The sequence below is a fragment of the Penicillium robsamsonii genome (assembly GCF_028829455.1).
Source record: "Penicillium robsamsonii strain IBT 29466 chromosome Unknown utg000002l_segment0_segment0, whole genome shotgun sequence".
In the NCBI taxonomy this organism is placed as follows: domain Eukaryota; kingdom Fungi; phylum Ascomycota; class Eurotiomycetes; order Eurotiales; family Aspergillaceae; genus Penicillium; species Penicillium robsamsonii.
In genome coordinates this window covers 230,344-252,662 of record NW_026643220.1, presented here as the reverse complement: position 1 = coordinate 252,662, position 22,319 = coordinate 230,344, and the positions used below count along the sequence as shown (strand labels likewise).

Sequence of the window (22,319 nt, the reverse complement as noted above, 5' to 3'; positions counted from 1 at the left end):
CGTAACATGAGCGCAAGACTTATTCTCATATCGGTCATCTGTGAGTCTCTCGCTCTGATATTTTTCTGACAAATCTAGTTGCTAAATTCTATTTGGTGCTATTATGACCCGCCGCATTCATCAGAAAATGCAGGGGTCCACTAAATAACACTGAAAAGTACTGCCGACCGAGTAATGACTTCAAAGAAGTGAGACTGAAGAGCTTCTCTGATAGTCTCGCTATCCTTCCATTGCATAACTATCTAAATCAATGCATTCAACACCGTCATTCAGTATGTATTCGCGACGAGAACAGCTTCTATTCACAAAGCTTTTTTATTGGTATTTGGCTTATGAAGGTCGGTCTGAGGCAGCATCCGCAAGCCGCAGGACATAGTTTTCAAGCCAGCTTCCACGGCAAATCTCGATTTAAATCGTTCAAACGTTCAAACTCGATGTTTGACACCCGTCCTCGATCAAGAGATCGCTCTTAGAAGAAGGCTAGGACATGCTCAGCCCATCCAATCAGACGAAATTAGCAACCCAAACATCCATGGCCCTAACTCCTTTCCGACCCCCCTGGATACCCTTTAAGCTCGCCTCACACGCATCCCGTGACGCAAGAATCACTGCCCGCTCCCTCTCATCACTCACTTGCTCCTCTACTTCCCTTTCAAAAGAGGAAGAAAGACAAGCAGAGACTTCCCATTGTCCATCTAACAGCCCCTCCCCACCTTGCACGAGGGTCTCACTCTCCAGCTTCCACCCGGCCTCTAGGGCCAGCTCGGTAAGTCGCTTTGGCCCCAGCACCGTGCGGACGTTCGAGTCGCTGTTCTTGGGTTTACGGCACTCCAGCGCTGCCTGGGTGAGTGCAGCTAATACGTGAGGCTGGGCGGAGGGGTGTGTCGCTGTTAGCGACCACTCAGCAAGAAGGAGACGCTTGCTGTGCTGCTTGATGGCACGGAAGGTGGAAAGGATGAGCGAGGGCGAGGAGAAGTACCATAGTGAGTGGGCGAGCACTGTTGCGTCGAAGGCCCTACTTTTGCTGGCGGGTGGCGAGGAGGTGGACGAGGGGGAGGAGAGGGAGGAGAGGTAGTCTAGGGGGGGTTGTTGGACCCAAGTAATCCGCCCACCCAGCGGGCCTTGCGAGATGTGGCTCTGTGCTTGGTCGAGAGTATACGGGGCACCTGCAGAAGCCATCAGTCGGTTGTCTTCCACTCGCACCCCCAGGACAGCCAGCAGGGTCAGATAAGCTAAAGGACTCACCATAATCCAACTCCGCTGGATCGACCGCCACTACTCTCCCTTGCTCGCCTACAGCATAGGCAAGGACAGTTGTACAGTCCCCTTGCCCGCATCCTAGTTCCAGCACCTTGGAGTCGGTGGGAATGTTCCAGTGCTGCAGGAATACTAGGCGATGAACGGTTTGAGAGTGCTGGATGCTGAAGTGGGCGGGGTCGTGTAAGGAGACACGGGCGATAGAGGCGGCGTCTAGTTGAGTGGACATGTTGTGCTCAATGCGTGTTGGACACACAACGACTGGGTGGGGTTTGCGTAGCTAGGTGGTGGATCTTGGAACTATAGCCTTTAGTGTAACAATTGAAGTCTTATGGTGTCAGACTTGGACGGTCGCCTGGGAGCACTCCTACCGCAAATTTAGTATGGGGGGTAACCGGGAGTTGATATCGTGACATCTTTTATTTGTGGTAAAGCCCCCACTCTTTTAGGCATCTACCGGAGTATTCGGATTAAGATAACTCGGGGCTATCTTGCCAATTTTCAGGTTAATAACATTGAGAATATATACCTGGCTTAGATGTAATTTTCGACATGATATTGCACCTTTTTGATTGCCTTGAAATTGATATTCAAGATCCTTATCGCTATTGAGTATGGAATAAAGGACATTGAGATATCATTGTAATTTATCCCTATGTGTTTCGGACTGCATCGCATGTGAAATCCTAAAGTTAAAGTGGGGTTACAGAGATCACCAATACACTCTGTATTTCCAAACGCCAAGATGAGCTAAGGAAGTCGGAATAGTGATATTCCATTATTTACGAATACAAGTTCTTACCGATAAGTTATACCTGGGCCATTCAGGGTATGAATTCGTAGACTATAATGTTTAGAAATACAAACATTCAAACAAAATTTGCGTGGATCTTACACATTTGGCTACCTGTCTCCTAGATGTAAGATTGTATGAACTCAGACTCCTTGCGAATCCAAAGGTTGCTGCCGTCTGCGATACAGATGTAATCCTTTCAATGCACAGCATATTTCAACATCATCAGAATGGCTTGGAAGGCTATAGACATCATAATCAAGCCACATTTGCCTAGTTCTCGGAGATTCAGCATCTGCCAATGGTTTTCTGTGAAATGCCTTGGTTAGCCACATTCGACGATTGATAAAATCGAACTTACTCATTGCCATTGAAGACGGCAAAGCCGGTGGAAATAATCAGTACAGGCCGAGCAAGATCGGCGATAATCTGCTTAACTGGGGCGGCAGCAAAGGGTGATATTACGATCGATTCCTCGTCGATTTCCGCGAATCCTCCTGCACCGTGAGGTCCAATAATCTTGAATTCCTTCTTGGTCAGGATCCTTTCTGCGACCTCTGTATAATCCGGGTCCTGAGCAAGTAATGGCACTGTTTCATCGCCACGACAAAGTTGAGCTATAGTGAGAGCCATCGAATGCTGGATCATGCAGCCCATCACATTTTCCACATCCGAGGTCCCATCCCAAGAGTCATGCTGCCTTTTAAGCCACTCAGGGGCGGAGCGGCAAAAATCACCGAGCCCGAAGCAGAGAACTTTCTTCACAGTGTTTATGCCAAGTAAATCTTGGATCAAGGCTGCCAATTGCTTGCAGGTTATACTATTCTGCCATAACAGGTCTTTCTCGTCAAAGACTTGCATAGGCTGCGCTATAAGCTCTCGAAAGTTTCGTGCAGTCTGATTACTCCAATCCACAATGTAAGAGCATAGGTAGGTTTCGATTGGGCCATTGGGTTGTGTTTTCACAAGTTGCCAATATTCTTGGTATTTGATATAGGGTTTCCTAAGGAAAACTTAGCTTGCAAGCTGGAATCGGGTCAGAATACCATACCCACGTACCAGATAGGATTCTGTACTTGGAACAAGGGATTAGAAATTTGGATTATGCTTCCATCAATTCGACGGACTGAAAATCGGTCCTTTGTATAGGATTGGCCCAATTGTTGTTCTATGTCTTTGAGATCCTCTCTCATCCAAAGCTTGGTACCAGAACTGTACAGATCTGCGGCTCTTTGGCTACTGATCCGCCAATCCGAGCACCCGTAGTCGAGGGAGATATGCTTGGGCGATGCGAACGCATGTCCTAGAGTTTGTGACATGGTCTTGTAGCTGCTGGTCGAGTAAGGATGAGGAAAAAACCACGTAGTGAGTTGTCAGGAGGAAAATGAAATCAACGAAATTGTTGGGAAAGGGCAGAAGTTTATTTGTGTACAAGGGTCAGAAAGAAATGGCTAGGACTGGGCTGTGCTATACGATAATTGACTGCTTTTGTGTATGGGTACCAACGAGTACAGTGACAACTTTTGCTGAGAGAGATAAAGAAAAGTTCGACCACCGTGAAAGCTCTGCTGCTGACTACTTAACTACTTAGGTAAGTTGGGGTTAAGATGAATAATACAGACCTCGGGAGTCCTTCAGTAATCATATCATGAAAAAATGCGTAGATTTGGCTAGGTTACATGGGAATGGTGAGCACTGCGGCACTCTGGCAGGTAATAAACCTTGATCATACAATAATCCGGTATTTCGACGGTACAAGACCTAAACCGGAGATATTAGGTTATTCTAAAGACGATTTAGCGCTTACCAGAGACAGAAAAACAATCAGTGGTGACACTTTCCGGAAGTACTGTATCTGGGATCTTCAGTAAGGTAAATGGAGCCGAGGCTTCATGAAAGAACATGTCTTGTCAATTCCCATACCACCCAACTACCCCGCTTTTTAGGTTGACCCTGCCCTTGAATTTCTCTCCCATAGAATTCTTAGAATCAAACCCTTATCTAACAGATTGGCCCCAGTGGCCAACAGACAAGTTCAATTCCATGTGTGGACCCTCAGTGCAGTAGGCCGGATTAGGTGTACTGGGGCTACTCTGATGTGAAGAGCCACTAGAGATACACGGGATCCATTCTACGTGAGCAATGACGTCGATTAAAGCAATATAGCCACCCTCGCCGGGCTCACTCCGCCCTTCTAACCAACTCAAACCCAAACCTGGGCGTTATATCAACCTGCATAAAGTTCACATGACACGCCACGCGCTGGCATCTCATCTCCACCACTAGACTCTCCACCCCGCTAGGACAGGCAAACTCCAGTGTTGTGCTGTTCGGCTTGGCTGTGAGGTCGAGCACGCCGAGCAGCTCTCCGCGCACGGGGAGGGTCGAATACGATAAGGTATCATACTCGAGTTCGTCCATAGTGGAAGAGGCGGTGGCTGAGGTGGCCGAGGGTGCGATAAGCTGCCAGACTTCAATTTCCGTTATATCTCCCTTTGTTGTGAGGTCCTTGGCACGCCCAGAGAACTCGGGAGGCGGCCGCCAGGAGAGTGCGCAGGCGTTGGCCCCGTTGGAGGGGATGGGGAAGCGCATAATTGTCGAGTCCTTCTGTTGTGTCAGCAGCTGCACACAAAGCGGTAGACATGGAGAATATGTGGATGGGAAGCAAGTACGGAATACGGACCTCGACAGTAACATAGACCTGAGCCCCCTGACCCCACACGGCATTCTTCAAATTCCGGCTCACCCGTGCAATTCTATCCGGCCAAGCGTGGTGGTAGACCCGGGGAGGAGGGATGACTTTCGCTGCCCTATCCAGTCCCAACCTGGCATCGCCATAGGGGAGGGCCGCAAGGTCCGAGTCAGAGAAGGGGTAGGCTTGGTACTTTGATAGTGTAGTGGGAAGGAGAGCGACATTCACAGCTGATAGCAGCGCTAGGGCGAAGGAGAAGTAGAGGATGAGCTTGGGCAGCTGGGAGGGCTTGGATGGCGCGAGGCCGGGGAGGTTGTCCGACCCTTCTAACAAGGGGGCAGAGTGGTCGTCCTCGGAGGAGCGCTTCTCAAGAGATGCGCTGGAGCCTTCGCTATCATCATGTAGCGAAAGGGGCGCATATTGGGAAGAGCTGGACTTTGCTTTGGAAGTGGACATGGCGAGGGGCAGTCAAAGAGAAGAGCAGAGCGAGCGAAAGGAGAGAAAGGGCGCGCCGTGGGTGAAAGCAAATGTGAAAGCAAGTAACGGTAAAGCAGGCGATGGCCCCCGTGCCAGGTAGCCGCCCGGAAGGTAGGGCTACATGACGCCTGGTGCGCGTTGTTGCTCATCGCGATAAAACTAGCAGAGTTACAGTGCATTAGGAACTCGGCCGTTATTCATGACCAAACAGACACCTATACGTTCGTCATCGCAGCCAAGAAGCCAAGAAGCCAAGAAGGTCGGGACTGGTCGACGGTCGAGCTAGCGATTAGTACGCCTAGTGCTTACCGCGATCGCTGAAGCTAGCAGAGTTACAATGCATTAGAAACTCGGCCGTTCTGCATAATCAAACAGACTCCTATACGTTCGCCACCGCAGCCAAGAAGCCAAGAAGGTCACGGCGGGTCGACCCCTACAACTGCCTACGTGTACCATATGACGCTATCCAATTCGGCTATCAGCCATTTTAGGGGTGTGAGGGTGAAGGCTCCTTCGGGTAGGTAGGAAGGGCCCGAAGCGAGTGAGACTGTCTGAGCACACTTCTTCTTGCCCTCGCTCTCTGCGCCGTGCTGCAACTGATCTATGTCCACCATGCCCCCCCCTCCTCGACGCAATCATCTTCCTGACTGCTCTCAGCATCAGTATCAACCTCACATCCGCCGCACACGCCGGCTTCCATGTCCAGTTCCCATGGATGACCCGCGGTCCAAACCCCAAGACCCGGCCAGAGATAGATTCTTACAACCCTTTCTGCGGTATGTTGCTCTCTGTATCCGGTATATTAGTAGTGTAGGCTGATACCGAGAAGGGGAGATAGTACATAACCCCCAACGATACTCTCGCAGCTCCCGCAGTTTCCTCTCGTTCTCCGGCCATTCTGGGGACCTTGTGACGGCCCTTTATACCCGAAATAGAGTGCCAAGGACGATAGATGACTTCCCCTACACCATCCTACAGGAAGTCCCCATCCAGCCTTCGGGGCAGCTGTGTGTGAATGTGACGATACCATTCGAGACCAAGGTCGATGAGATGGGGGTCATATACTTCGAGGCGAGAGACCCAAACACAGGGAATGTGGAACATTATGTTAGTTGCACCGACTTGCACCGACTAGAGCTGATGCTGATGCAAAACTAGTGCTCCGACGTCAAGATGGCTGACATCGAGGCTCTCCCGGAGGATCATCCGGCTATGTGTGCGGCTAACAACGAGACAATTATCCCGATGCCAGATGAGTACCTGTAAATGCAGGCTGGAGCGCTGTCATGTCCTTCAATCATCATGTGTGGTTCGCTTCTAAACGTGCAATGGCTCAATACAATGGCAGTATATTAGCTTGAAATCAAGCAGATATCCAGAGTAATCATTGTAGTCCTACTGATGTCTATAGCGTGTATGAATGACCGACCAGGCGCTGACGTGCTGCAGCGCTGGTGTACCTGCCCGACGCGATTTTAACCCCAACTTAAAAGGCTTACCTAGCTATAAAACGAGGTAATCGTCAAATATTTACTCTACCTGAATCAACATAGAATCATATCAGATCTTAGTTACCAGGCTCTGGCGCGCCGTGCTCTAGGCGGTATGTTCTCAGGCATACAAATAGAACTGAAATCAGAGAGGTGTAGGAGTGTGTATTGTCAATGTGTATCTGCTACTTGTATCCTCTGTGCTTACATAATAACACTGCGCAGTAAGGAATGGACAGGCAGGATCAATACGTAGCGCTATGTAACAAACGTGGTGAAAGGAATACCCTCAAAGAGGGCACAAAGTTGGTGGGTTGCGGCGCTCGCCTATATAATATGTTATAGACGTTTGTAAAGCTCGTTCCATGCAAGACTTCGGTTATCCGCAGCCCAGCAGTATCTAGACGCGCACGTTCTCATCTTCGTCCAAAATGTACTTGTGACGCTTCTCGAGTGCGCTTTCGTCTTCATCCAAAATGTACTTGTGGCGCTTCTCGAGTGCGCTTTCGTCTTCATCCAAAATGTACTTGTGGCGCTTCTCGAGTGCATTCTCATCTTCATCCAGAATGTACTTGTGGCGCTTCTCGAGTGCGTTCTCGTCTTCGTCCAAAATGTACTTGTGGCGCTTCTCGAGTGCGTTCTCGTCTTCGTCCAAAATGTACTTGTGGCGCTTCTCGAGCATGTCAGCGACATGGACATGGTTGATTGACTCTCCGCGGCGATCCAAATCGGCGATGGGAACCGCTGCGGACTGGACAGGGAGGATATTCAGGCCGAGGCCGGCAAGGCTGAGCATGGTGGTGAAATGCATCGTTGGAGTTTGGCAATGAGCAGATGCTTTGGGTGAGGCGAGGTGGCTCGTTGATGAGTTGTTAGTGCTATACCCTTGGGGAATTTATACATTTCGCAATCCGAAGAACCATTACTGCATTTAGGAGTGGGATTAAACTGCGGACTGAAGTATACCCCGATCTGGTCGACGATCACTACTAAAAGTAGTGGAGTGTAGCGCACGCCATGTAAATCATGCATATACTAGTGTGGGATCCACTTCTACACTTCTGCCGGCCCCACTCTGGCTTCGGATCGCCCCCCCACCGGAGTCCGGGGTTAGTGCAGAGATGCGGTAAGCATAACGCCTCCTACCACCTACCTCTTTGGTCCTAGTAATAACTAAACCTCAACTTCATTGACTCGCCAGAAATCCAAAACAGGACATGGGTATTAACTCCGGTGTTTATTTTCGTGAGGTAGTATTGTTTGTGGAGCCACAAACTACATTTGTTTCTCTGTTCATTGGCACTCTCCACTTCGATATCCTTCGAATAAGGTCTCTCGCAAATATAGCATCTTGACTTACGTCTCCTTCTTCCCCGCTCTTCGGCACTATCGTGACTTGCCCACCCAGCCAGAGCAGAGACGGCCATAGATGTGTTAAACAATATTAGCCCGCTCCGGATGCTGAACCAAATCCCGTTTCCATCTGCTAGCCTCAACACACCACCCTACCAGCACACCAAGATGTTCCCCAAGTCCCTAGCACCCCAATTACGCGGTCCCTTCCTCGGCCTGCTCGCAGTGCTGAGCGTGTGTCTCGTCCTGAATTTGGGCGCTCTCTTCTTCTCACTCCGTATCTTAACACGCGGAACGCGGGGATACAGTACGCCATATCCCAGATTCTCCGCGCACTCATGACTAACGCACAGCAGCCTACCTCGCCGGTGACCGACCTCGTGAGCTCCCGCTAAAGGTCCGCACCATCCAAACCGCCTTCCAGGACGACCCATCCCACTACGGGATGGAAGGCTTCGCGGCCACGGCTGAATGGAACGCCATTCGCCCTCCCGGCAAGGGTTTCGCTTTTCTAGGGGAGGAGCACTTCGCATTTGGTGTATCAATGTGGCACCAGATGCACTGCCTCAACCACATACGTGCGGCGCTTGTCAACGGGGACGACGGGTCGGACCATACGGAGCACTGCTTCCATTACTTACGGCAGGGCATTCTATGTGCCGCTGACACAACCCTAGAGCCGGGCGGCACAAGCATGAAATTGGCTAATGGGGATACAGTCGCTACGGGTGGAGGAACTGTGCATACCTGCCGGGACTGGAGACAGGTGCATGATTGGATGGAAAACCAGCATAAGAACTGGACGCCGGACATGTATAGCAGGATTAAGGAGTCTAGTTAGCAATATAGTGGGTATAAGGATCGGAATATAGATATTATACGTTCTATGGAACTAGACAACTATTCTTTGGGTTTTGTGCGGGAGAGCCGGAGAGCACGTAACTATGTGCGCATAATTAGTGTAGCAAGGCACCTCGCTTCTCGTTTCCCTTTATCAAGAACGAGAAGCCAGGCAAGTGGCCGTGGGGAAGCAAATGACCCTGATGTGACTGAACTCCAAGATATGGTATCAGTCTAGTCTAGTACCCATCACTCCTCGTCCGCATACCGATAGCACAACGGCCAACCCTTCGTGTCAAACACCCGCCTCGGCGCCACGGGCACACTCAGGACGTCGAAGGGCATTTGGTAGTCTGCGTGCGCGCCAAGGTTGTAGCGTGGGTCGGTCATATTGTGCGGGGCTAGGGGCATGCCGGAAAAGGCAACGAAGTTGGACGGGTGGTGGTGTTGCCACTGTACAGCTCATGTCAGTAGCGTTGTACTGCAGCATGGTATTGAAGCAGACATATGGAGCGGGAAGTTATCATAGGTTTGGGGGCGTACCTTACTCCACAACCGGTCAAGTTGCGCATGATGCAGCCAAAAGAGCGGGTCATTAGGCGTGAAACTAAATGCCATGTCCTGGCAATCCTTCTCCGGCAGGGCCTTTGGGCAGTCTCCCGCCAAGTCTCCCCCAACGAAATTGTGTACGTGGTTGTGCAGTAGTGCCATTGCGTGCTGGAACCGGAAGAAGTCGCCTGTGGTTTTCTCCGTTGAGTTCCGCACGAAGTCTGGGCCGAGGGTGCGGTTCTGAGGCAGCTCATGGGGGTACCAGCCAGTTATGAGTGTCAAATTCCTCCGCAACGGGTGGGGAATTGGCCAGGAAAGCTCGAAGTTCCCAGTGGACGGGGCAAAAGCGCCGGTGGTGACGGTGCAGTCAGCCTCGGGGGAGGAATCGCAGTCCCCCGTTCCGCCTAGCCCGTGCTCCGGTGAGTCCCCGAACACTGGCGAACCGAACAGGTCTGCGTGATCGCGCGACCAGTCCCAGTATGGCGTTGGCCCACTGTACCCGCAAGTGTGGCGGAGGGAGGTGTCGAATAGGTAGGTGAACCAGCGATCTGCGCTCATGTAAGTATGCGCTTGGGGAAGGCAATGGGGGACAGAACGCACGCCACGGCAAAAAGTAGGCATTCCTATGCGCGCTTTGCTCCACTAATGCGTGCGAGTAAGAGAAGTCGTCGTATAGGCTTCTCTTCCCCTCAAGCACCGTCTGATTCTCCGTAAAGGATAACCGTTCGTGTCGTATGTTTGCCAAACACTACTAGGCATAAGCAACGTAGCGCGTTACCTATGGAGAGGAAGGAGGACGCACCTTGACAGCTCCTACCCACTCGGCTTTCTCGCTATTCGTCAATGTCCGCCATTCTTTGCGTGTGAGCAGCTTGCTACACCTTTGTGGTTGTCCCTCGTTCCATTCTTGCGCATATGAGAGGTGGGCGCTGGGAAGGACGGCGAGGACGGCGAGTACGCAGAACAAAATTGAACGGCCCATGGCTATAATTGAGGCAGGAATGGAATAGAGAGCAGGTCACAATAGTCGCAGTATTAAATAATAGCCTAAATAATCAGCTTACTGTGCATTATGGAAGAAGCCGCCTGATCGGCATGTGCTTATTATCGGCCACTACTATTGACGCAGAGCAGACCCCACGCCTTTTAGATTAACCCCTCAGGGGGTCGCGCCTGAATTCTCTCTTTTCTTGAAATCAGACGTCTCTAGTACCACCGATTTGCCCCTAAATTGCCCTAGTTACATAGTGTCTTGCTGTATCATCCACCCGTGGTGCCTTTCCCACGCTTCCGCGGTCCTCTTGTAACCAACCCTCCTCACCCACGTCCACAAGCACAACTATGCGCACCTCTATCTACCTCTCCCGTTTCCTTGCTCTCCTCCTCTTCATCGTCTTCCCCCTCTACTTCGCCATCCGTAGCTCAGCCTCGTTGTCCGACATCGCATTTCTTCTCTCTTCCCTCTCCGAGCGCGCCGAAGCCCTTCACATCAGGCTCACATCCCCGCTTGCCGCCCCTCCAGCACCAATCTTCAAAGAAGTCTTCGAAGCTTCCACCGAGCCCGCCAAACTCGTGCGTGCACCCGAAGGCGGAAGGAAGAGATACCCTTCCCTTCCCGATGGACTGGCGCACTGCATCAACTCCTTCGAGCAGTATCCGTTCCTCGCTGATAGTGTGCTCCAACGGAAGCATGCGCGGTATTCCAAGCAGACGCCCGCCCAGAAGGCGATAAGCAACAAGCTCGGCTATCCTGCACACTTCGAAAAAGCTAGAAATGGGATCGAAGTCAACGCCCGGTTCTCGGAAAAGATCGCGCAGATTGCAAGAGAGGATTACAAAACCGGCCCGCGAGCGCTGGAGGACGATGAAGATGCGGAGTTTGGAGTTGTGGACCTGGCGTTTGGACATCTTTCGCGAGACTGGAGCACGCAGGGCGCAACGGAGAGGCAGGTTGTGTTTCCGCCTATTCTGGGCGGGCTTGAGCAATATTTTGGCGGGAATGGGAGAGGGAAAAAGGTTCTTGTACCCGGAAGCGGTATGGGCAGGCTAGCAAGCGATCTCGCTGATCTAGGTGCGTCCTACTTCATTGAGTTGAAGGCGTGGTCTCACATCAGTGCAGGATACGACGTCACGGCCAATGAGCTGGACTACGGCTCCATCCTGGCTTACCATCTGCTAACGAACCACACGAGCTCGCTGCACCAGCACACCCTGCAGCCCTTCGTGACCAAATGGACGCATCAAGCCAACCCCTCCTCGCGTTACTCCGCCCTAACAGTGCCGGACCACTGGCCAAACAAGGCCGTCAAGCTCGTCGAGGGCGACTTCTTGGAGATGTTCCCCGAGGACGGTGAGTTCGACGCCGTCGTCACGCTCTTCTTCATCGACATTTCCAACAACGTGATTGACTTCCTGAGGAACATACACCGGCTGCTAAAGCCCGGTGGGGTGTGGATCAACCTTGGGCGTAAGTTACTGTCCTCCCTTCTTTCAATACTGACATTTATACTTTTCTTGTGATCCGTTCACCGCCGAACTCGTGCTGACGTGTATGTACACAGCGCTGAAATGGGGCACCCATACCGCTCTCCAGCTCTCCGCGGAGGAAGTGCTCCAGCTGGCAGATCTGCTCGGGTTCGATGTTGATCATACGTCAAGGAAGAGCATCGACAGCCTGTATGCCGAGCAGCCGGAGACGTTGCTAAAGTTCACTTATGGTGAGTGCCTGCCGTTTTCTTGTGAGGATGGTTGCTGATGGGACGAGCAGTTACGCAGTTCTGGTCTGCGACGAAGAGGGGGTAAAACGGGGGTTGTGTAGTCTGGTACCAGCCAGTTTCTTCGAGAAAAAGAGTGTATTTCAACTAGAATACTAAGTACAGAGAGGGAAGGGAAAGGCAAGAAAGGATTGGTAGGGCAAGGTGCTTTTGTGGGTCCTGCACCACCAGTGCAAACAAGGCAAATCCACACTCCCTTACTAAGCAGCCCTACAAACAGCCCAAATAGGAAATGATCTAGAGCAGTAGAATCCTGGATCGTCACACTATATAAATATATATTACATTAATATATACTATCTTTTATATGAAAGAAAGTATTTTAAGAAATAAACAATGGGTCTGTGCATTGCCCTTTCGAGTTAGCTTTTGGTTGAGCGTCCCAATATGCCGTCGCATAACTATTCACTTTTGTTTCCTTCCCTTTTACTAATCTGAGATTTGACAGGTTGATAGTTTGGTCCTGGATCCTATCAGGCGCGGCATGCTTCATAAGCTCTTTCCACGGTATGATCCATTGGTTGTTGCTAACCTTAGGAAGTCTATTTAATATATACGCTGCGGTATACATTGCTTCTGGCCATAGGTTCCGGGGGAGATCTGTATCATTGATCAAAGCTCTGGCTGTACGCATAACCACCCCTCCCCCCAGATCTCTCGGCGGGCCCATTTATCTCTGGGTATCCAAGAGGTGCATATTCAATAATGTAACCTTCATTTTCAATCATGGTAATGCCCTCGGTCATTTCTTCCAACTTGAGGATTCGCTCTTTGCCAATATGGCCTAGGCGTCTATGCCAGATCTCAATTGGAGCTCTGACTCTGGTTCTCGTGCTGATTTCTTAGTCGCAAAGACTAGTTCTTCGGGTCCTTGAAACCCCTCTCCTGGCTCGGTGAACCAGGATAAATTTAGGTCTTGATAGATCTTGTAGATCGGTCTACCATCGGTAGTCTCGATCCAATTCTTCCTGAAGTTCATAAAGACTCTTCCCCGCGTCAGCAATCCATGGGATATCAGATTGGTATGGAAATTGGGAGAGTATCTGGTCTCGTAGAGAATCAACTTCCTTATCTTTCCAGTATCAGGGCTGACACCATAGATGACTACAGTGCCGATTCCGATCACATCCGTTCTCGTATCCCCAACCTTCACATTGGTTCGTGCATTTTCGAAGGTGACGAATAAGCTTCTGTTGTTGCACACGTGCACCTGTGCACCTGTAGCAACAACCCATCTGTTTTCGACCGGCTTTGGTTCAGACTCAGGTTCATACTCAAGCTTCATTCGTTGGGTTCGAACGGGAACACTTTCAAATGCCGAATCTGCCTGCGGTGTCTCCTTCTCCTTCCCCATTTCCGATCTCTTCTTTTCCACAAAGGTTCTCCAGGCAGGGTCTGCTTTCATGGCTTTTTCCCATCTCTTCTTTAGATGTGGGAATGTTTTAAAGCCTGCTGGTTTATCAGATTCATAGGCAGCCCAGCATTTCCATGGTGCATGCCTAGATTTAGATCCACATGGACAACTTCTTTGCTCAATGGGAACATGCTCCTTTGCTGGTTTTGGCTTTGCTTCTTCATGACCTTGCCTGGTTGAGAAAGTGGCTTTTGAAACGCTTCTTTGGGGTGCGCCCCCGCCGGATTTGCCATGGCTAATTGACCAATGTACTTTATACCTGGTAAGGAGCTCCGAAAAGTCAACGTCCTTCTTGTCTTCTAGTCTCAGGGTCCATATTTCATAAAACTCAGGTGACATAGCTGAGATAGCATGTAGGAATTGGATGCTTGCTTCTTTGGCATCGATATACCCTATGTCTGCACAGCGTGCTTGAAGGGTTTCCCAATTCAACAGCCATTTGTCTATATCAGTGTTTCGATCTAAACCATCTAAACCTTGGTCTAGATTTCTCCATCGCTTTCGAAGCTGAGCAGCATAGATAGGATCACATTCAGGTACAAATTTCTGGCGCAGATTTCGAAGCAATTCCCACGGTGTGGTATAGGAAGGGATAAAGGCTTGAAGTCTCGGGTCAACGCTGTTTCGAATAGCAGTTGCCACATAACTAAGTCCTCATATCTTCCTCTCATATTTCGAGGCCTTTGCTAACCATATAGCTTGCTCAAGCTTGATAGTTTCGTACCAATCATCTGGGTGCTTCTTCTTAGCATCCTCGATCGATGGCTCTTCTGGTTCTTTTGGAACCTCTGGTTGTGTTTTATTCTTTGGATCACATAGTTCCCATATACCGAATTGCTCCGCGATACCTTTGATACTGGCAATCCATGGTTTCCACGTGAGGGCATCCTTCAAGATGACGCGTGAGGACGGCGCGAGGAGAGCGTATTCCGACATGTTGTGATTGTGCACAGAGATCCGGTTTCTCTATGCTTCTCAGGGGTTTCGGCGACGACCTGGTTCTACCTCGAGGTTCAGGGTGATCTTCAAAAATAGATCTCTATTGTAGCGATTCCGGGCTCATAACTGACGGAAATCTGGCAGTACAACAATGGGTAACCTCTGGTATTGAACTCTGACAGAAATCGGTCTGTATGGAAATGTATGGTATGAACTGAGTATATTGGAACTCTCTGACTAGCCAGAACACATGATGAACGCGCGAGTATAAATAGACAAAATCACTTGCACTTTGTTCGGTTGTATGGAACCGACGTTTATGGAGATCCAAGGTAAATTTACCTTGTATCCGATCCGGGGTTTTAGTACTGTAACCGACCGGGGTATATGGCTCCGGTATTGGACAAACTCTAACAAAACAAAACAAACGAATTTAAACAATCTGTGCGGACCATGATGACTAACTGTAACATGTACTTTTGTATGGTATGGCTGGTACCGTCAGTTGAATGATTTTCTGCATATTTTACCCTGTGTCAACCATATAGTTATTCGACCTTAGTATTCGATAATATTTGTCAAATACTGAGTCCAAATACCCGGTCAGATACAGTACTAAACCACCCGGTCGGATACAGGGTAATTTACCCTGAATCTCCAGACGTTGGTCCCAGATAACCCGATTAGAAGTGCAGTATTAACTAGCGATTTTGTCTATTTATGTTCGCGCGTTTATCCTGTTGTATTGCTAGTCAGAGAGTTCTAATATACTGAGTTCATACCACACATCTCATATAGTCGGATTTCTGTCAGAACTCTCACCAGAGCCATTTGTTGCACCGACTCTTTGCACCTATTTTAGAATCAGCAAAGATAGATCTAGGGATAGCGCAATAAACGTACCCAGTATGCTCCAAGTTCAACCACGTAGGATGTGCCGTCTGCCTTTCGTCCCAATGTCGTATGGTTCACCTGCCCGCCGATTCTGTCCTGGTATTCTGCGATGACAAAGTCGGCAATAGATCAATTGTTCAACGCTTGCTGCGCGAGTTAGACTTGTATGGACCAAGGGGGATATGGGCAAATCGCAGCAGCAATCCCCGCTATTCCACCTCCCCTCAAAGGCCATCAGTTCCTAGTCAGTATCACCAGAGGATTTCCAACCCATTGTCGCTTACAACAGGGCCACGGTGGTATATCTACAGATCCCAGTCCCAGAAGTCCCTTGAGCTTCTGAGCTCTGGAGAACCAGACCCATGATAGTCGTAAAGCCGAGAAGGTGTTGGAAGTGCATGTCGCATTGCTGAGAAGCCTGCTTGTTAGAATAGTAGCAGGACCAAGATCGAGCGAATTCATATACCTACGCCATCATAAAGTGGGGTTCATACCAAAGATTAGATCACAGTTTGGCTACATGATTTCTCCATGGCCCCACGTCCGTGTCGACCTTCCTAGTACCGAAATAGTAAGCAGGAGTAAGGGTATTTGCCGTTCATAGAATTGCACTGTCGCCGATGGGTGCAGTAGGAGCGGCAAATTATGTCGGTAGACCGTATTCGGGGTCCTAGGAATCGTTTCTTCTGAGGTGTGGGTAAATGAGTTGGGTTCTCGCAAGCACTGAATACTTAGCATACTTCCTATCTCATAGCCACCACATCCTATCTCCACACAGTCAATATGAAAACAATGAGTCTCACAACTCCATCATACTCTGTCATGGCTTTGGACGCTGGCCCTGCTACCAATACTGTTCCAGAAGATATCCCTGGCACGCGACTTCTCGTGGATCAAGATATTACACAGCTTGTCAACCTCCCCCGGCCGAGTCAATCTCCCAATGATCCTCTCAACTGGGGTCGTATGCGGAAGTACACGTCGATGTTTATTGTCTGCTTCTGGGTCATGCTGTTAGGCGGCGCTACCCTCTCGCCAGCGGTAACTTATGGGCCCCTGATCAACGAGATAGGCGTGACTGTGAATTTCCTTCACATTGCGGCTGCACTCGCACTGCTACTTTTGGGACTCGGCAACTTGGTTTTTAATCCTCTAGTAAGCCTGATTTTGGCGCATGCGTGAATATTGTGAATCGGACAGCTGACCCCAGACCATAGGCACTACGACTTGGAAGACGTCCAGTATACCTGATTTCTGCTTTGATCTGCATAGCTGCCGAGATCCTTGCCGCTAGATCAAAGTCCAAGGGCGCCTACATGGCGGCTCGGGTACTTCTGGGCTTTGGAGCGGCACCCTTTGAACAACTCCCTGCGCTCACGATTGACGATCAGTTTTTTATTCACCATCGAGGATTCGGCTTGTCGTTGTACTCATGCGCGCTCAACGTTGGGTCATTCCTAGGGCTCGTGGCATCTGGATTCGTGACGGATAGCATGGGGTGGAGATGTAAGTCATGCCACCCTTACATTGGTAGATGCCGTTGTTGTTAACTCATTTCACTAGGGGTGCACTGGTGGTATGCCATCTTCCTTGGGCTTTCCGCTGCCCTCATCTTCCTGTTTCTAGAAGAGACAGGATTTGACTGCCATCTCCACAATACCGGTCCTAGCAATGAGACCGAGGTACACGCCTCTGAACAAGCAAAGACCTGTTTCCATCGCATGAATCTCTTCACTAGCCTCGACAGCCCCCTCGGCTTCGTTCAGCTCGTACTCGGCCCCTTCAAGATGCTCCGTGAACCGATTGTCTGGTGGTGTGGGATTACATATGGGTTCGCGATTGCTTGGCTTACCATCATGGCTTATGAAGCTACCACCGTTTTCGCCACCTATGGCTTCTCCTCTGCTGCCATCGGGCTTGCCAATATAGCCCCCTTGGTGGGCGCCTGCCTGACCCTCTACGTCGGTGGTGCAGGAACAGATCAGTTCATGGTGTGGAAAGCACGCCGTAACAACGGAGTCATGGAAGCGGAATCACGCATCTACTCTGTGCTCATCGCGGGCCCCATAATGTGCAGTGGGTTAGTTCTATACGGTGCTGGGGCCGCGCACCATTTACACTGGATGGGACCTGTCGTTGGGATGGCCATGATTGGGAGTGCGCTCCCTATTGCGGCTGAGGTCACGCTGGGCTATGCGAGTGAGAGTTATCCGTCGCTAGCCGGCGAGGCAACAACGGCGCTTGTCTGTATCCGTAACGTCATTGGGGCTGGGATGACCTTTGGCATTGGACCTTAGATCGAGCTTTCTAGGCTGCAGAATACCTTTGTGACAGTTGGTGTGCTTGCATTTGTCGTGTTTTATACGGGAATTTTCTTCATCTGGCGAGGAAAGACCTGCCGGAGAATGGGAGCAAAGCGGTATCACCAGATGCTTGGGGGGAAACTGTAATTGGACCTAGAGTAGATCTCAACAGTATCGGCAGCTGGCTAATGCAAACAATAAATTGTTACTTTCGTACTGCCTGATATTTCATTTTCCAAATTCTACATCGGGATCTCTCCGGTGTTGCCAAAGGGCCATGGCCCTGGTGACTGGGGATGAGAATTGAGCATGATTCCTTGCATTGTGTGATCCGGTGCGGTCGTTGGACTGCTACAGACCGTGGAGCGACTGCCAAGTAGATGATACTGGGGGCTAACTATGCGCACACGTGTAGACCCCAGGAATGCAGCAGCATTGATCTTTACCTATTACGCACTTCGTCTCTACACATTAATATCTTTATCAATCCTACCATGTCAGTGGCAAGTATGTACAACCATAGGGAGTTCAAAATAGGGCTTCTTGTCCGCTCAGTACTCAAGTCGCACTCTGGTAAGCTGGGTGATTGAACACCGGCACACCCGAACTGTCACATGCCATGTTTGTCTATATTTTCAAGCAGTTGTAATAAACACGCGTAGAGGATAGAAGGCTTCAGATATAAGGCAAAACTTAGATGAAAATTTTGAGCAGCAGAATGTATAACTGTCATAAGGCCGGCATTGACAGTATAGTGGCGAAGCACGTAAAGTCGCCGAGAGGCAGTGAGTAGACCCATGTTATAGACCTAATCATGCAACGCAAAACTTTCAGTCTCCTAACCAGAAGGCGGGAAGTCTCAATTTTCAGAGCTGCGATGATGGTAGTAGCTATTCTGGTCATAGGTGGCCCTAGCCTGAACCCTCTGTTGATTGGCGGGCATGGCTTGTTTGTGGGTGGCAGCCTGTCGATGAGGGAGGGAATTCTGATTGGCTGGGACCATGCCACTTTGGTTATGTTGAGGTACCCGGTCATGATAATAGTGATGCTGAGATGCCGCACGAAGTTGTTGTTGTTCAGGTTGTCTTCGAAATTGTGGTTGTCTCAGATTGTTTTGACGATCAATCTGTTCGCGAGGACCATATACTTTGCGCGAGAACTCATCAAAACTCGTTTGGAAAAAGGCTTCGTCTCTCATCGGATTTTCTCTCAGTTTGCGCTCCATTTCGGTTCGCAGCTCTGTCGGCATTCTTGGTAGATATCCTCGCCACATAGCGCTGTGGGGCGACATATCTAGTGCTTGCTCCAATGACAGTGCCGGCTCTTTTCCGTCTCTTTCAGTCATAGGAGAAATGATGTTTTGTGAAGCAGCTGGAAGAAAAGCTCCAGAATACTGGGCATTTGCACCCCGATAATTAGGTCCATCCGAATCGTTCAAATCCAGTTGAAACTCTGCCGCGTAACGGGAGTAGGCATGCGAGGTCGAGAGAAGGTCCGCATTGCTCCTTTCGTCTGTAGAAGTAGAGCGGAAATTTTGAGAGTAATGGGGATCCATGAGAAGGTGGGAAATCCTTTTGCGACATGATGTTGTTCAGGTCGCTTAACCCCGCGCACTAGCGCATCTGCTCCAAGACTGACATTAGTAACCCTTTGTCGATCAGAAGAATTATTCTTCGAATCCCACTGTTATCAAGATTTCAACACAATGGACCCTTTGTCTTTGTCTGCCAACATCGGCGCTGTTATCGGACTCCTAGATGCGGTATGCCGTCTCGGGAAAGAGACGTACCGAGTGGTCTCTGCAATCAAGCATGCGCCCGAGGAAATCAAAAGACTGAGTATGGAGCTAGAAGAAATCGACTTTCTCCTTCTTAACATTCACCAATACTGCCAAAGATACCAGCGACAACACCCGATCATGGTCGCCGAATCGAACTCAGCAATCAGCCATCTCTTCAAACTTCTCCAGAAATTGCGGCTGGAGTACGAAGTTACAACAGAGATCGTGGAGAGGAACACCGAGACACCCCATTCTGGCAGGAGACAGCGACTACGGTCTATGGGTAACAGAGTGAAACTCGTGCTTGCGGGGGAGTTGAAAGCTACATTCAAAACTCTTTCGAGATACAAGGCTCAGTTGAGCATTAATCTTCAAGTACTTGCCGGGTGAGCAAGAAGAATCGCAGTCTTACTATTTACTCTGAATACAGATCATCTGACTTGCTTGCCAGGTTCAATGACCTTGCCGTACATGACTCTATTCAGGAGTTGAGCCACACCCTTTCGCCCCTAAATCTTGGTACAGAGAAGAAACGCGCGGCTGTCAAAGAAGACCAACATCTTCTCTCCGAGAAAGGATCTATCCAATATCACCACCAACCACCAAAATATGCTCATCATGAGGCTTCCACCAGCCTCAGACCCCCTTCGGACTGGGTATTAAACGAGGGGAGTCTCGACCGGGCCACCCTGCCATTGATGCTTCTCAAGCCAAAGATACAAGAAGCCCTGAGTCTTCTAACATTGTACAAACCGGGCCAGGCACAATTGTCCAATCAGGACACTAACTGGATTCAACAAGAACTGGAGAGCCTGCTTGTGCTTTGTCATGAAACGGCCGCGATTACACTAAAGATGCAAAGCGGCACCGTCAAATCCGGTGCATCACATACCATGGCAAGCAAGGAGCATCCGAAGACTGTTTCCCAATACAAAGCTGAAAAGGCGCGCCCAGTAGGGAAAAATAATGAGATAACTACCACCAAGTTTCTTGCTCGGGAGTCTCCGGCAGGTAATGTTTCGGTCCGGATCCAGTGCATCAAAAATCCGGATTCCGGGCACACCGCGGTATCTGATATTATGCTCCTACTCACACCTAATCCAGCAATTCATACAAATGGCTTCGTTATCTCACTAGCACGTCTGAATCAGAAGCTCCAACAGCCCCCAATTCACCGGTCTATCTCGATGTATACTGTCGTCGACCCAAATTCCCCAATCTTTGAATGTGTTGAATCCAACAATATCGACCATCTACGGCAGCTGCTCGGGAGTAGAGAGGTAACCCCGGATATACGTAATACAGATAACGAGAGCTTGCTGTCGGTTCGTTTTACTTATTGCCTGTTCATCTTAATGACAACGCTAAGTAATTTCAGGTTGCTGCTCGACATTTACGACTAGAAATATGTGAGCTCTTGATCAACGAAGGAGCAGATCCCAGTCACTGTTGCTGGTAAGTTATTTCTAACATTCTCAACTCGTACTTTTATTGAACGCCACGGGGGTATATAGGGATGGCACCAATGCAATATACGCCGTTCGTAATGCTTTCTGGTACCGAGCCATGGCTTACAATGTGCCAAAGCCTGTCCTCAACCAACTACTTAGGCTTTTTGTTCGAGCAGGCTGTGACATCAACTCTGTCGCTCTTGGTGGAAACCCTCTCCATTTCACTGTCAGCAATACTTTACCCGGATCAGCAATCATCGACGAAGAGGAGATCTCATGTTTGGTCAACCTTCTAATCTGCTTGGGTTGCGATATCGAGCATGAGAACAGTGACGGTCTCACTCCCCTACTATACAACGCTTGTATTCCGGGATGGAATGGCGTTGCAGTTCTGAAAGAACTTCTCCAATGGGGAGCAAATCCACATGCAAAGACACATTTAGGCGAGGGGCCATTACATCTCGCAATTGCCTATTCGATCCCGGGAACCGTACATGGTGACCTGGGATTTCGCTGCCTACAGGCACGTCTTGGTCTTCTGCTCAAAGCCGGCTGTGACCCAAACCTCCAGGATCAAAACGGGCATACTGTCTCCGACTTTGCACTTAGTAGCCCTAGAACCTGGTTTCAATGGTGCCTAGCAATGGAAAGGAACCAGAGCTTACCGATCGAGGAGATTATAAGGAAAGAGGATAATTCTGAAGGCGATCATGTTTCGCTATCGAGTCATGGGCGCTCATATGACGATTGCCATAGTAATGACGATCTAGAATCTGATTGGGAATCTTGCAGTGACAGTGATAGGGGTGAGACTGACTCTTCCTATAATCTCCCACTCACCTTTTGCTCCGATTATAACCATCCGTTCCTCTCGTGGGGTGGTTTCTTTCCCTGGAGTATCCCTCCATCATGCTGGGATTGCGGTCTACCTGTTCAGCTGGAAGACATTGCCGGAAAGAAATGGCAGGCGCTGAATATTTTTCAAACTCTGAGATCATAGATATAAGACATTAATAAATAATATGCATGGTCCAGGCCAAAGCCTAGTTCTAGAGTTTTAGCCTCCAGCCTTGCACTGAACAATGGCCTGCCGGATAGCCCCTCTATGTGGATCTTCCAAGATACTAGGGCGTCTATGAGGAATGGGTTCCATAATACATACACTCAATGACCACCGTATGCTCCGATTGTTATGGTTTGGCCTAGCGGTTAAATGCTCGTATATAATCACCCGGTTGTAGGTACATCCATAGGTACCTATAAATGTATGTCGGTAGCGGCCTGAGTCCCGTTCCCGTCTGGATCACAAACCT

The 22,319-nt window shown here is 49.7% G+C and overlaps 12 protein-coding genes across 12 annotated transcripts; 5 read left to right on the top strand and 7 right to left on the bottom strand.

The window, feature by feature from the left end:
* Positions 1–504: 504 nt before the first annotated feature.
* Positions 505–1,486, bottom strand: N7447_003334 (class I SAM-dependent methyltransferase; the record flags this gene model as incomplete). Its single annotated transcript, XM_057227609.1, has 2 exons — positions 505–1,166; positions 1,246–1,486. The coding sequence occupies 2 exons, from the start codon at positions 1,484–1,486 to the stop codon at positions 505–507; spliced, it is 903 nt and encodes a 300-aa protein (XP_057086950.1).
* A 707-nt stretch (positions 1,487–2,193) lies between these two features.
* On the bottom strand, positions 2,194–3,369 carry N7447_003333 (uncharacterized protein; the record flags this gene model as incomplete). Its single annotated transcript, XM_057227608.1, has 3 exons — positions 2,194–2,359; positions 2,412–3,053; positions 3,110–3,369. 3 exons carry the CDS (start codon positions 3,367–3,369, stop codon positions 2,194–2,196), a joined length of 1,068 nt encoding a protein of 355 aa, XP_057086949.1.
* An 862-nt stretch (positions 3,370–4,231) lies between these two features.
* N7447_003332 (uncharacterized protein) lies at positions 4,232–5,198 on the bottom strand (the record flags this gene model as incomplete). The annotated part of the gene is made up of 2 exons (XM_057227607.1): positions 4,232–4,657; positions 4,734–5,198. 2 exons carry the CDS (start codon positions 5,196–5,198, stop codon positions 4,232–4,234), a joined length of 891 nt encoding a protein of 296 aa, XP_057086948.1.
* Positions 5,199–5,831: 633 nt separating this feature from the next.
* On the top strand, positions 5,832–6,485 carry N7447_003331 (uncharacterized protein; the record flags this gene model as incomplete). The annotated part of the gene is made up of 3 exons (XM_057227606.1): positions 5,832–5,995; positions 6,086–6,326; positions 6,378–6,485. The coding sequence occupies 3 exons, from the start codon at positions 5,832–5,834 to the stop codon at positions 6,483–6,485; spliced, it is 513 nt and encodes a 170-aa protein (XP_057086947.1).
* Positions 6,486–7,109: 624 nt separating this feature from the next.
* On the bottom strand, positions 7,110–7,505 carry N7447_003330 (uncharacterized protein; the record flags this gene model as incomplete). The annotated part of the gene is made up of 1 exon (XM_057227605.1): positions 7,110–7,505. One exon carries the CDS (start codon positions 7,503–7,505, stop codon positions 7,110–7,112), a length of 396 nt encoding a protein of 131 aa, XP_057086946.1.
* Positions 7,506–8,230: 725 nt separating this feature from the next.
* N7447_003329 (uncharacterized protein) lies at positions 8,231–8,903 on the top strand (the record flags this gene model as incomplete). The annotated part of the gene is made up of 2 exons (XM_057227604.1): positions 8,231–8,369; positions 8,419–8,903. 2 exons carry the CDS (start codon positions 8,231–8,233, stop codon positions 8,901–8,903), a joined length of 624 nt encoding a protein of 207 aa, XP_057086945.1.
* A 248-nt stretch (positions 8,904–9,151) lies between these two features.
* N7447_003328 (tyrosinase family protein) lies at positions 9,152–10,433 on the bottom strand (the record flags this gene model as incomplete). The annotated part of the gene is made up of 4 exons (XM_057227603.1): positions 9,152–9,355; positions 9,446–9,999; positions 10,052–10,199; positions 10,254–10,433. The coding sequence occupies 4 exons, from the start codon at positions 10,431–10,433 to the stop codon at positions 9,152–9,154; spliced, it is 1,086 nt and encodes a 361-aa protein (XP_057086944.1).
* A 359-nt stretch (positions 10,434–10,792) lies between these two features.
* N7447_003327 (methyltransferase-like protein) lies at positions 10,793–12,206 on the top strand (the record flags this gene model as incomplete). Its single annotated transcript, XM_057227602.1, has 2 exons — positions 10,793–11,918; positions 12,013–12,206. The coding sequence occupies 2 exons, from the start codon at positions 10,793–10,795 to the stop codon at positions 12,204–12,206; spliced, it is 1,320 nt and encodes a 439-aa protein (XP_057086943.1).
* An 803-nt stretch (positions 12,207–13,009) lies between these two features.
* On the bottom strand, positions 13,010–14,575 carry N7447_003326 (uncharacterized protein; the record flags this gene model as incomplete). The annotated part of the gene is made up of 2 exons (XM_057227601.1): positions 13,010–14,258; positions 14,331–14,575. The coding sequence occupies 2 exons, from the start codon at positions 14,573–14,575 to the stop codon at positions 13,010–13,012; spliced, it is 1,494 nt and encodes a 497-aa protein (XP_057086942.1).
* Positions 14,576–16,255: 1,680 nt separating this feature from the next.
* N7447_003325 (uncharacterized protein) lies at positions 16,256–17,922 on the top strand (the record flags this gene model as incomplete). The annotated part of the gene is made up of 4 exons (XM_057227600.1): positions 16,256–16,627; positions 16,690–16,978; positions 17,036–17,730; positions 17,770–17,922. 4 exons carry the CDS (start codon positions 16,256–16,258, stop codon positions 17,920–17,922), a joined length of 1,509 nt encoding a protein of 502 aa, XP_057086941.1.
* A 712-nt stretch (positions 17,923–18,634) lies between these two features.
* N7447_003324 (uncharacterized protein) lies at positions 18,635–19,330 on the bottom strand (the record flags this gene model as incomplete). The annotated part of the gene is made up of 1 exon (XM_057227599.1): positions 18,635–19,330. The coding sequence occupies one exon, from the start codon at positions 19,328–19,330 to the stop codon at positions 18,635–18,637; it is 696 nt and encodes a 231-aa protein (XP_057086940.1).
* A 150-nt stretch (positions 19,331–19,480) lies between these two features.
* Positions 19,481–22,006, top strand: N7447_003323 (ankyrin repeat domain-containing protein; the record flags this gene model as incomplete). Its single annotated transcript, XM_057227598.1, has 4 exons — positions 19,481–19,941; positions 20,007–20,880; positions 20,934–21,010; positions 21,070–22,006. The coding sequence occupies 4 exons, from the start codon at positions 19,481–19,483 to the stop codon at positions 22,004–22,006; spliced, it is 2,349 nt and encodes a 782-aa protein (XP_057086939.1).
* Between the last annotated feature and the right edge of the window lie 313 nt (positions 22,007–22,319).